Raw genomic sequence first — 13,973 nt, 5'->3', positions numbered from 1 at the left:
GGGGGGGGTTGAGGTTTGGGTTACTCTGTTTGGTCACAGTGTCACTGTAGCTGCATGATGGCGGAGCAAGGTGTGGTGCCCAGTACTGAAACCATTTCTGGGCCGCTGTACATGTAGACTAGCCAAGTTAAAGTCCCTGCTTTTCTTTCTTCCTTTCTGTCTTCTCCATTCAGTAGATAATTCCCCCGAATTAGCTTAACAAATGCAACCTCCGTAACCACACATAAAAGTTTGCTGTTCAGTTACTGATTAAAACAGACAAGGATCAGTGCAGCACTCCCCGTTAATGTGTTGGGAATATGTAGTCGTTGTGAAATCAAAGCTAGATGAATATTTGGGTTACTGAATAATAATTCAATATTTTGCATTGTTACATCACCCAATTTGCTTAATGTGCAGAGTAGACAGATAATGGGAAGATGCATTCACAAAAAATGGAGCTGGACTTCAGAAATACTAGAATTGCAACATAGCATGGAACACTTCTTATTCACTGTAAAAGGCAGTAATTCAAGTGACTTGTTGCAAAATAATTATGGAGGCTCCACTTCCAGCTCTTAACAAACCAATTCAGTTACCTCTGTGATGGCCTCTACTCAACACCACTGCTAACAGTGAAAAACCTTGAGAATGTTTTTGGTCGACACATACAGCTTTACACAGTTGAAAGCTGTTTATGGAGGGTAAGGCAAGCGTAATATGGACATTGTGAGAATGCAATGAAGGAATTAGAGAAATGGAATTTCCATCCATGTGTGTCCACATATCTTTGTGAATGTGGGATTTTGTGTCAGCCTGTGCATTGGTTAATAATCACCATGGACAGCATGACTGCAGAATTTGCCAAAAATCCAAGGGTGGCAAATGACGTGACCGGAAAGGAACAAGAATCGTTTTAATCAAATCTATCTGACATTGTTAATAATATCTGCCTTCTGCCACCACATGCCACCTGTGGCTAATTGCTAATTAATATACCTAATTAAACTGGACATGAACGATGTGAATACCTAAAAATATAGCAGTATGAATTAATTAAATCTTGTGTTGTTTCTCTTTTTTCCCCATTTTCATTTTGTTTTATGTCAGTCAACAAAACCAGGTTGTTCTCAGAAATACAAGGTCAGAGCATTTAGGAAGGAAGAGCGTGTTATCATGGGAGTGGAGACAGTGAAATACAGAGCTGGAAAGAGGCAGAAGAGAAGGAAAATACAATTAAGAGGAACCTACATTATATATCCCTTCCCTAAAACAATGTAACAGCGGAGCATTTTGACCGATTGACTGACTTCAGGAGACCCCCCCCCCCTCTTGTGACCTCTAGGAAACCCCCCTTCTCTGTAACATGATTATGGGTAATGAGTGAGGGGTGAGTGATCCCTATCAGTTCCCATCCCTACATTGCTGCAGTGTCACCCCCCCCCCCCCCCCCAAAAAAAAAACAAAAAAGAAATCACAGCAAGGCAGTGATGCCATATTGCGGCCACTTAAGTGCATTTGTCTAAAATACCCCTTGATTCAGTACTACCACCAGACCTTGCTCCTCCCCTCTTTGTACTGCATCTAAAACTAAAAGGGTCACACAGTCTCACCCATCATTCCTAAGGGGAAAGAAACGATCACAACTGTCATTCTGACACCCCTTTTCCACAGTGTTAAAAAGAGAAAAAGAAAGGAAAGAAGGTAGGTAAAGGAGCACAGTCGTGTCGCACGCCTTACCACACGGAACAGACCAGACTCCCTGTTGCGTGGCACTTTGGTCCATCTCAGGCCGAACTTGGACTAGCCAAACTGACAGGGTGGACAAAATGTCTGCCTGCTCTTGCACACAGCCCCCAGTGACAGGGCAGGCTTTACTACCCCCCTTCTGGAGGCCGTTACCACTACTACTACCCTATATCAGAGTGTGAAACTACGCCAGCAACCTGCACGGGCCTGAATCCTGTAAAAGCCTGTGGGTATTTCTGCTTGGTGAGAGTTACTGAAATGCAAAGCGCCCCGGGGGTCCACCACATCCTGTAGCTCCAATTCCAGATGCAAGCAAGCACTTTTAGCTTAGCTCTAAGAATCCACACGTTTCTACACCTCTGCACTCCTTCTTGGCTTCGCACCGAATATAAAGAACTCACACATCACCAGGTTTCAAGATGAACGCGACACCCTACATGCAGTGTAAAAAGCGTGTGGGTGTCTGCATCCATATGCACACTCTGGTTAATTGTGGACTTAATACAGAGAATAAACAACTATATAAACATCACTTACACATTTTCCTCAAGGTGAGGATTCAAGAATTTGTGAAATGACTAATTCCTCATCTTATTTTATAAAGAATTTGTTTTCCACATTTCAGAAGAAAATGTTACAAAATGATTGCGTTTAGAATTTAGAGACTACCATACTGACTTTTTTCCCACAGTTCTGGTTGTTTAGTGATTTACGTCTAACGGAGACCAGGTAAACCTGCTCAATTCTGACTTTCTTCAACACAGGGTCCACTAATCCTGACCTCATCCCTCAGGCGGATTATGAGGCTCTGTGAAGGATCAAAGTATCAGGCAATTGAGGAGTCTGCTCTGCTTTCTAAAGAGTCCCCCTCCTACTGTGTCCCTACACCTCACAGCTTCTGCTGTGCAGAGACGCCCTTCCAGTAGTCGAGGATGTCATGCAGATCCTCATCCTTGGCGAACTGTACCTTCTTGCGCAGGGCGTGGCCGGCGGCCATGTAGGTGGCCTCCTCCCGGAGGCTCTTCTTGTAGGGGCGGAACCGCTCCCAGATCCTGAGCGTGCTCTCGGAGGAGTACTCGGGGCTGGAGGAGTAGCCCGAGTAGTTGTGGTGGCGAGGAGAAAGCTGAGAGTAGGCAGCGTCCCTCTTGGTGCGGGTGAGGGGCTTGAGGAAGGAGGCTTTCTGGGTAGGGGTGTCGGCGGCACCCTCGTAGTAGAGAGCCGGGAAGGAGTGCCGGTGCTCTGAGCAGTGGTAGTCCGGGTGCACCTCCAAGTGGTGTTGCGCCCCCGTTCCTGCTCCCCCGCCTCCTCCTCCACCACCGCCGCCGCCCTGACCCCCAACCAGCGGGAGCCTTTCGAGGGGCTCCCCACACCCCACGGGGCTTCCTTTCTCTGGGTACTGGCATGAGTCAGGACTGCGGGGCTCGGGAACATCCAGGCTGAAGACGCGGGCACTTTTGATAGATCCACTGGACGAGACGCTGCAGCGGTTCTTGATGGAGCTGAGAACCACGACCGCTGCATCCGCACTCAGCTGCCTCTGCAGGGGCCGGACGGCGGTGGCGGGAGGGGGGTCCCGGTACGGGGGAGAGAGGAAACCCCCGCCGCTGATCCCGGGCCTCTCAGAGAGCGGCAGGACAAGAGGAAGAGGGGGAGGAGGGGGGATTTTGGGGGATGCCAGAATCTGACACGACTCTGTGATGCTAGCTGAGAGTGGGATGATGCCCCTGGCCAAGGAGGTTATGCAGGTGGGAGGGGGAGAGGTGGGGTTGTCTGTCGTGGTGGCAGCCGCAGCTGCCGCAGCTGCCACGGCAACGGAGTCCAGCTTGAGTGCGTCAATGCAGTTGTTGATGATCTGGTTCACTTTGTCCACTTCCTTGGCAATGGTGGAAATCTCTGATGCAGAGCCCCGGCCATCATCGTCGGAGTCCTCTCCCGCATCAATCCCGTCCTCCTCGCGCATGTTGTCCTCCCCAACCCCCTGCAACCCTCCATCCCTGCCTCGGTCCTCTCCGGACGCAGAAGTCCTCACGTCCATATAGTTACCTTTGTTGGCAGCCACGGCTTCCGAAAAGGCTGTGGCTATCTTCTCCACCTGTGGGATGGAGGAGAGGCGGGAGGAGCTGGTGTTAGCTGAGCCCTGCAGCATCCCAGAGCTGGAGGAGGCGGATGGGGGCAGCTTGTGGTGGTGCTGGTGGTGCGCTTGTTCATGAAGCTTCTGCACGGCCGAAGGGTCATTAGCTGCTGCTGCGGCTGCTTCGGGCCCGTAGCGCATCTCCAGGATGGTCTTCTTGACACTGATGGACTTCTGCTTCTCTTCTTGTATCCGGCGCCTGCGCAGACAGTAGTAGACCAGCCCCAGCACGATCAGCATCCCGAACAGGCAGCCCAGGATTGTCATGATGTAGTGGGTGGTGGTGGAGGGGCTGCGAGGCATGTCGTCTGGACTTGGCATGCGGGTGGCGAAATGGAGGCAGGTGTGGTTGTAGCGCTGGGAGTTGCGGATGGAGGCCACGCAGAAGGTATAGTTGGTATGCGCCTTCAGGTTGTTCAGCGTGATGATCTCCTTTTTGTTCTTGAGGTTCATGACATCGGACACATAGGTATGGTTGTACTGCACCAGGATGTACATCTTGCTGTACGGCCGGGGGATCTGCACCATCAGGGAGGCCGAGTAGAGGGACACCTCCTGCAGCTTCATGCTGGGGCTGTAGGTGGGATCAGTTGTGGAGGAGGTGGTTGGCTGGTGGTAGGGCCCCACACGGTCGGACATATCTGGGCCGATGCCCGAGGATTCAGAATCAGGTGGCAGGGAGGTGATGCCAGGGATGATCACCCCGTCCCGGCACATAGAGTACAAGATCGTGCGGGCGTTCCGCCCGTTACCCGACACGGGGCTCAGCAGCGGGTAGCCGAAAAACTCGCGGGGCGTCTCACACTGCAAGCGATCGTAGGTGCGGGTCACATTGTTGAAGACCTCCAGCCAGATGAGGAAACTGTACAGCTCACAGCCACAGTGGAAGGGGTTGCCCGCCAGCTCGCACACCATTAGCCGACTGAGGCCGGTGAAGGTGGAGGGGTCCAGGCGGGCCAGCTTGTTGGAGGACAGGTCCAGGCTGCTGAGACTGGGGCACTCCCAGAATGCATTGGGGGAGATGACCTCGATCAGGTTGTGCTGCACGAAGAGGCACTGCATGCGGCCCAGCCCCCGCAGCATGCCCTCCGTCAGGTTGGTCAGCTTGTTGTAGCCCAGCTGCAGCACCTGCAGGTTGGCCTGCCCGGCGAAGGCCCCGTCCTCGATGTAGGCAATCTCATTCTTGGTGAGGTTGAGGTCGGTCAGGTTGGTGAAGCGGCTCAGAGAGGTGAAGTAGACCGCCTTCAGCTTGTTCTCGTTCAGCCGCAGGTCGTGAACTGTGTTGTTGATGTGCTGGGGGATGGTCTCATAAGGGGGCTGGTTCTGGCTGCAGATGGCCAGCCACACGTAGCCCTTGTCCCCTTCGATGAGCCAGCAGTCGGCCCGCACTAGCACAGGCAAGTGGAGGAACAGAAGCAGGGAGACTAGGGACAGGAGGAGAGAGGGGGCAGTAGGGCGGGGAGGGGTGGGTATGCAGAAACAGCAAGCCATAATGGGTGGAAAGGGATAAGGGACGGTTGTCTTTATAAAGAGGGGAAAGAGAGAGAGGGAATGCTGGGAGTGTTGTATCTTAGACAGGGGCACAGATTAAGGCAAGCAGGCTTGAGTGAAGAGCTACTTGTTGAAACGGGGTTCTCAAAGTCAGTCACAGCCGTATGTACAGCATGGCAGCCAGAAGAGGCCCCATTTTAGGTCTTCCGTGTTGGGGTGCAGTGTTGAGTTCCACAGGATGTAGGCATGGCCTCCTTTCCTTGTGCTTGTGTCAGAACGGAGGTTAAAAATGTTCACTGCCAGCTGGTGAACCTATGGGAGAGAGTACAAGAAGGAACATTAAGATGAGGAAAATTAATTATGCAGGGTGATTTACACTGACTGAACCCTTTGAATCGGGCAGAAATGAACTAAAATCTTTTGCTCATTGCCTCGTTACACTCATAACTAGATGTATTAAGAGTCCTTTTAATGTCGTTAAATTTTCATTTCACCTGGAGGCTGGATTCACACTTTAACCACCTCACTAGTAAAAAATACAAACACTTAGAATGTCATATTACGTGAATATATTTTCAGCTGAGAGTCCAAAGCATAATTAAATTAAAATTTGATACTTTAATGCTGCTGTTAGTGTGGACACAACTGGATATGTGAACTGCTACAAAATGTTTTATGAAAAGACAGTAGATTTGCCATGCATATAACAGTTTTATATGGTATTGAAAATTTCTTAACTTTCTTCAGGACTTATTACAGAACATGTTAATGTTCAGGAAAAATCATCAACACACAAAACACTGGACTACAACTGACTAAAAAAATGAAAATGCCTTCTCTGCTTTCAGACACTTTATGAGCCCAAAATATTTGCTCATAAAGCTTTGAGATAATACGTATCCCATAAATGCAGTACAAGTGCAATATGGAGTACAAATACAATTTGTCCATTTGAAATCTGTGCTTGATAACAAAGGATTTAGGACTCCAACTTCCACTAAATCTCACTTACATTCTAACCCAGACAAACAGCAACTATATTAAGGTTTACACAGTATGTAACCTTTAATGATTTTTTTTTCTTTTGCATCAGCTGTCTTTCCGAGATGCTTGGTAAATGAAAAATGTGCCAGTTTAGCTGATGTAGCTTTAACACTTTTAAGTGGCAAATGTTTATTTTTCCCTTTTACATAGTTTGATAATGTTTAAAAATAAATCACACATGATGTGTTATTAGAAAAATAGGAAAGGGGTGTGATTTGGGAAAATCCCATGCCTCTGAATTATTATAGCATTAGCATCGTAAATAACTGCTAACAAGTACATGCTTGCTACCTCCAAAATGAGATAAAGAAAATGCCTGTGAGTGCTGTTGCAGTTACACCTGGGAGAAAAATAAGTAAGCAAGAGGAACTTTTATGTGTTTGAGGTGTCAATCCAGCATGTGTACAGCTACTCAAAATGATCATGCTCAGAAAGCTTTGGCCTGGGAACAATAATTAATGATTTTGAAAAATGCGGACCATTGAAAAATTCTCTGACCATTTGGAATACTTAAGTGGTGAGATGAAAACACATGTATGTCTTTTTTGTCTGAGGAGGAGAGCGGCATACTAATAATATTTGGGTGTGAAACAGGATGTATAAGACTTAAGATAACATTTGCTCATTAACTAGCTAGCTAGCCAAATCATCACGTCAATGATTGAACAACTGGCTGATTAGATGTCAGCCATAATTTTAATTGCTTGACCAAACAGGCCAGCTCTCAAGGTAAATGGGCACTAATAATGTCGACAGCTAGATGCTGTTAGTCTTGAGCATATGAGTAATTTGTAGCTGTATAGTTATGTGTTTTGTACTAACATCTCCAAGGCTTACAAATGCAGTAGTTCTATGGTATTGAATAGGTTTGTTTTTATTCACAAGTTCCTGTACCCATAGGCTAAAGCACGCATGTGTGAAGTTATGCATACCAGGAATCCATCATCTCTGACTGGTTGTCTTTACCCTTTGAGTGTGCTTATTTCATGACAATATATAGACTTTGAGTGGACCTACACTGAAACACAACTTTAAACTCATGCAAATTTGAACTTTCAAAAGCTATACTGAACTAATTGTAAAAAAAAATGTTTAGCAACAAATTTTTTCTACCTTATAGGTGATTCCTGTGGAAAAAGATTGACCATTTCCACAAAGTGGTCAGCAACAGTGGCATAGTTGGAAATTCTTGTTAGAACAACTGGAGCAGCATTACTTTCTGCCTTTACTTCACCTCACTACAAGATCACGCAGCTAGACAACTATGGATTATTAAACAGGACACTTACCAGACACAATGTCAGTGTTCCTACCTGGAGGTCACAACAGTTTTCCCCAGCATTCTATAACCCAGCCATACACAGCCCACACTAGCCTCCCAAGCCCTTCTACTGCTCCCTCCTTGTGATAGATTCATGCCAAGATTCATAGGAAAATTGACGAAAAGACAAAGCTTGCTAGATACATGCTCAAAACAAGCATGCTTATATTATTGCCAAGGAAATGATGATAGCGTAGTAATGTTATGTTAAATATTACAGATTTTTTTTTAGCTAACTACATTGCTGACATGTTTGATTTTTACATGCAAACTGAGGGTTCCACACAGCATTTGCTTCCTACTCCAAAGCTTTCATGGGTCTCAGTAGTTTTAAGATATTAAAAGTTTTAAGTCTTATTAGAGCTTGCTAATGCTGTAATTGACATAACAGTGTAAAAGAACTCTTGCTGAAATGCTTTATCAGCATCGATGACTAAGCAACAGTCTAAATCTAAGTTCCACCTTACAGAACTAGTTAGAAGCTATGGTTACCATATTTGAAATAGTATTGGAGACACTGAGGAGTAACGCCATGAATATTCAAGCTCTTTATCGACTGTTTAGGCAAGCTATCAAGCTAAGAGATGAACAGCATTGAGCAGGAAGATGGCAACATCGATCTGTAAGGGAAATGCGCTCCAAAACCGAACATGTAAGTTCTCCATTGCACAATCCGTTGTTTGTTAAATACCTTAGCTTGCAGCTGACAGCATGAATTTACTTGTCGAGTTGATACTTTTCTGGCAGAGAAGGCGTACAGAGCATTGTATTTCAAAGCAGTCAGTTCCCCCATTCGATGTTCCAAAAATACAACTGCATCTGAGGTAATAACAGAGGTGACAACAAATGCTTTTTAAATGCTAAACAAAAATGGAACAGATTCAAATGATTATATCATAGTCTGTAACACAGGGAACATCTTGTCGTCACATGAAGAATTCACTGCAGTGACACTTTAATACACTTTGCGATGACTCATCAAAATTACAGCATGCAATGTTTTTATTTTATTTCATTTTTACAAGTATGGACTGATTCATATGTTCATATTTAACACAACTCTCTGCATAGCTTTCTGCCACAGAGCTGCTAGCTTAAGTAAAAACATTTCCACTTTGTCAAAGAGAAAACAAGTAATAGTAACAAAATGTACTTCTGAGAATGTTTTTACCATCCTGCTAAAAACACTAGAGAGACGGTATGTTCTGGTATGAATTTTTTAATGCTAAGCAAATGGAAAAAGTGAGGATATTTTTCTAGTATCACTAACATCTTACACTGTAATTCTGATTAAGGACCTGATCTATAGAGCGCTATATTTTTAACAGACATGATCATTTTCAGAGTCTGCTAGCACACATTCGATTGAACTATGATACACAATAGAGCTATGTTTGCAATTGCTGTCAGACAATAATATTTAAAATGTGATTATATGCATTTGGATTTGCATACACAAGATGTGGTGAAAAACACGTTGTAAACGTGTGCATACTGCACAAAACCATTTGTACACAGTAATTTATTATCATTGAAATTGTACCAAATAGTCATTTATCAACTAATACTAAATAATTGTTAATAAACTGGTCAGATACCTTGATTTGTCCTCATGTGGCAGGCATTTCAAAGGATTGTGAATATCTGTGCACATTCCTGTCTCCTCCAGGCATGAGCCACATCTGGCTGCAGACATGTACATCTGTTAATAAAGGCAAAAGCGATCTTGTCCCTGGAAGAGATGTCCCTACACTCTCATGCTCACCCTCACTGAATTTACAGAGTGACATCACATCGATGGACTGGACTGCTTGGATGAGGTGTCCTTTTGGACATATGTGGCCCTGGGATCAGCTGCCAGCACCTACTCCCACTGGAGCGAACCATTGCAAAACCATTCCAGCAAGCTATAGAGGTGCATGAATATGCAAAGGCACTGCAAGCTGATTTGTATTTTGTGCGCACTGGCACCCAGAAGTGCACGAAATGTAGCTCCCCCTTTCCCTCAAGAGACTCTCGGCACTATTTAGACATTAATATGCACTGTAGTGCTTTAGTGTCAAAATGAGTCTTCTGTCACCCCCCTTTTCACAGCACACGCCACTGATGTATCCATGAAGATAATTTGGCCCGTTTCCATTTAGCCGTCAGAGACAGCTCTGCATCGCAGGGAGGTTTGAACGCATATGCATACGCACCATTAACTACTCAACAAGCTGAGCATTAATTCATTTTTTTTTATGCGACATCCTGAAAAAAAAAGCAAGGAATTTCCAGTCACGCAGGAAATGTTAAGCTAGGTTTCACACTGAATCTACATGTAACATGAATCTGAGGTTAAATACTCCTGAATAGGAGGTGAAGACACAGACGTATACTGTAGTGACAGGTGGGAACAGCCTCCTGTGAATGGGAGAAATGGAGAAAAGCACCTCTGTCTGCAACATACAGTGCCACTCAAAAGTTTGGACACACCCAATTAACATAATGGGAAACATGCATTCAAAGATGTTTTTATCCAAAGACTTATGCTTAAATGCTTGAAATTTGTTTTTCTTAGGTAAATATAAATAGGGAAGTTGATGCCTATGTATGAATTTCTTTTAAAAAAATAATTCCATCTGTGTTATTTAATAGTTTTGCTGTCTTTACTATTATTTGAAAATGTCGAAAATAGTAAAAATAAAGAGAGAAATTGTGCCCAAACTTTTGGCCGGTGCTGTAGTTAATTTCCTGACATGGATCCCCTGTCACATTTATGGTTACCTCATTGGTCCCTTCGCATTCAAGTTATGTGTATGCATATTCACTTCCAAGGTTCCAGCTAAAATTGAAAATTTGTTTCTGCTATAGAGGGAAATCAATTTGGCCTACACCTCAATTTCGGCATCATGCATTATGACTGTGCTGCGCAGAAGCCATATTTTGTTTTGGTTTGTTTTGTCAGAATGTGCAATTTCAGTGGTGCCTGAGAGAATTCTTGGTGTTGAATGGTGTTAATATGCAAATATTGTTTTCAAATATGTGGGGTCACAAATTCTGTGACAGCAAATGGTTTTATCTTTTAAATTGTGTTAAATTACAAAATTTGTCCGATATTGTTAAATAACTAGGCAAGTTACACTGGTGCATGACAAAATTCTGTTTAACTTAACAACCAATATATGAAACTAATTTTCTCAAAAATATGTTTGTCAAAAAGTGAAAAAACACAGATGCTTAAACACAATTTATTTGCCAACAAGGAAAGCATGGTTATTGCTTAAATGGCAAACCACAGATCTCTGAATCCATTTTGAAACAAAAACAAGTTTATTGAGAGGTTGAAGATGAAGAAATAAAGAAAGGATTTGTTGGATGTGATAGACTCATGTATGGCTCATACTGTGTGGAATTCATCATGCAGAAAATGGTCAGATTATCTTTTCCCTTTATTTTTTCAATTTTAATATTTTATAGTACTTCACTAATGGCATAATAGTAAGTAACATTTTCACCACTAATGTTATTATATCGTACACTTCTTATTATAACGGCTTCCACAATACAATCAAGCTAAATCTAAATTTATGACAGCAAGAGAGAGTGCATGTAAGTGTTTAGTGCTTGGTTTTAGTATTTTGTTATAGATTGTGTATGTACACAATATGTCAAGCACCAAAGCTGGACTTGCACCACAGCAATATGATTAATGCTATCTCAGTTGGGTTCAGACATCCCTCCTCTGTCTGAGCCTCCATACCTCTATCTCTCTGTCTTTTTCTCATCCCCTTTCCTTCTCGCCCCTCTCTCTCTCCCCCTCTCGCTCTCTCTGAGTGAGGTCTTTTCATTCTCTTCTTTCCCTTGCTCTTCACTTTGACCCAGCCAAGTGTTGATCTAATTAAATGACACAACAGAGCCCAAAGGAACATTTAATTAGGGCTGACTCTACATTGGGGAGGACTGACCTACTGGGGGTTGGAGTTAGAGTGGCGGAGGTTGGCGGAGGTTGGCGGGGGTTGGGGGGGGGGGGGGGGGGCGGCGGGGCTTTTGGCGGGGGGCGGGGGGGGGGGGTTAAGGCTGATATGACTGAAGGAGACACATTGCCGCCAAGCTTCAGTACTACAGCAGTGGACAGCATCAGAGTGGAGCAATACACCCCACTAAAGCTAACGTCCGGTCATATTTCCGACTCTGCTCATATACAGTGCTGTCCCATTGGAGCAGTGGTTAAACCGTGTTATTGAGCAGGCTTGCTTCTTCATTTTATCTGAGCCACATTCAAAAGCACCAAAGGACTGATGCATCTGTAACATATAACTGTAGCAAGTCCCTTAATCCTTACTCTTTTGGTTTCCATCTGTGCCAAGCTTATGATAATGCTGTTCTGTCAAGTAAATACAAATATATGTTTGAGATGAAGCAAGATGATCCACACTTGCTGTCATAGAGCTTTCTAGATGTACAGTCTTTGGGTAGTTCAGAACTGCTGTTGTGTAGTGTGGATTGGCAACACAAAGAGTGAGTCTGGTCAGGATCTTGGTGGATCAGAACCACCCACATCCATAAAGAATAAAGCCAATTCCTTCTTATGACACATATTGAAATAGGACATATATCAAAATTATGCCCCAACCAGAACTGAATTAGACAGTGGACATCCTGGGTTCAATGAACATTTTGTATTTAACTTTGACTCACAGTTAAATTCAAGTGTTCTTTTTTCTTATTCTGGAAAACGTTCTGACAAATTTAGCCAAGGCCAAGAAAAAAGAAGGCAAGTAACTATCTTTTCACCGAAAAAGGAACACTCACATTTAATTGTGCATCAAAGTTAAGGATGAATCTTGATTGAATCCAGAGGGATGTCTAGCTACAGCAGAAGGCTATTTGCTTCACCATTAAGCAAGAAAAGTAAGTATTGATTGAGTGTTTCACCGCTGAACATTTATTTCTGTGCGGTCTCCTGGCCAGTGAATATGGATAAGCCTTGAGGGCATGTCAGCACAGTGCGTCCACTTTCCCAGTGCTCACAGATCTCATGCCATGCTGGGACACCCCCGCATTCACAGGCATACACACACACACACACACACACACAGGCAAAGTAAGAGCTTTCATTCAATGACAACAACCTCTTTAAAATGTCCTCAAATAACCTTGGCTGCTAAACAGTCTATTTGAGATCCTGCGACATCAACACCACATATTTACTTGCTATGGCACCACTAACATCTCACCAGTTTACCATTTAGCTTAAGCTTTGTCGAATGCACATGTGTACCTGGCTAAAGTGCGTGCGTGTTCGAGCAACTCATGGTTCGAGGCTTAGTGTTTTGTATTTGTTTTGTTTTTGTTTGCTATTTTGGCTTAACCGTCCGAGTTGGATGTGCAGTTTGTCAAATATGAAACATCGGATATTACTTCTGTGGACTTTGCTATGTGTTCTGCAACCGGCTTGGGCATGGTGGATTTCGCCAGCAGAACCACACATCACTAACTCAGGTACACTCACCCACGCCTGGGCTGATCTTTTGGAACTACAACACGCTTCCCGGAAAATACCAGCATCGCCACTCCTGGATCTAATAACCGAGCCTCTGGTAAGAAAACGCATTCGGAGGAAAAGGGGATGAAGGGGAGGAATTAGAAACAGGCTGAGGAGATGAGGAGGTAAGCTCCCATTACCTGTTTTTACTCTGTCAAATGTGCGCTCACTACAAAACAAAATGGATGAACTCACTGCGCTGGTCAAATTTCACTCTGTCTACCGGAATACAAGCTTGTTTTGTTGCAATTTGTTTGGTTGTCTGAGGACATTACAGTGAGTTTAGATGGATTTACATTCATACGTTTTGACCGGGACACTAGGAAAACAGGAAAATTGATTGGGGGCGGGCTTTGCATGGCCGTGAATGACGGATGGGCAACCAATTTTACAGTTTGTGAGACCGACTGTTCATGGCACTACGAAATCATGACTGTGTCGTTCCGTCCTCCCTATCTACCTCGCGAGTTCACTCAGTTGACTGTGTCCCTGGCCCTGACAACACGCTCGCAGCTGAACGCATTGCAGACAGGTACAACAACGCTGTCTCCAGAGCAGCTGATCAGCCTGTCTTTCTACTGGGGTATTTCAATAGTTGTGACATCACCACGCTACTCCCACAGCTGGAGCAGTATATCACATCTCCAACGCGACTGGACAAAACGCTGGACTTATGTTTCGGAAATATACCTGGCGCATATGTCTCCAAGCCCCGCCCTCCCCTTGGTTTC

The 13,973-nt window shown here is 44.5% G+C and overlaps 1 protein-coding gene across 4 annotated transcripts in view; it reads right to left on the bottom strand.

The window, feature by feature from the left end:
* elfn2a (extracellular leucine-rich repeat and fibronectin type III domain containing 2a) overlaps positions 1 to 13,973 on the bottom strand; it is a 102,608-nt gene that overhangs the window by 1,984 nt on the left and 86,651 nt on the right. For 3 of the 4 annotated variants that reach the window (XM_036544486.1, XM_036544495.1, XM_036544502.1), the window contains one exon: positions 2,618 to 5,662. In XM_036544486.1, the coding sequence (XP_036400379.1) occupies positions 2,618 to 5,350 (2,733 nt within the window). In that variant the 5' untranslated portion in view covers positions 5,351 to 5,662. Of the gene's footprint in view, positions 1 to 2,617; positions 5,663 to 13,973 lie in introns of those variants that run through there. The other variant, XM_036544510.1, reaches the window with a different exon arrangement.

The sequence above is a fragment of the Megalops cyprinoides genome, chromosome 1 (assembly GCF_013368585.1).
Source record: "Megalops cyprinoides isolate fMegCyp1 chromosome 1, fMegCyp1.pri, whole genome shotgun sequence".
NCBI classification, from domain to species: domain Eukaryota; kingdom Metazoa; phylum Chordata; class Actinopteri; order Elopiformes; family Megalopidae; genus Megalops; species Megalops cyprinoides.
The sequence above is the reverse complement of the archived record's forward strand: the minus strand, read 5'-3'. Positions and strand labels throughout refer to the sequence as shown.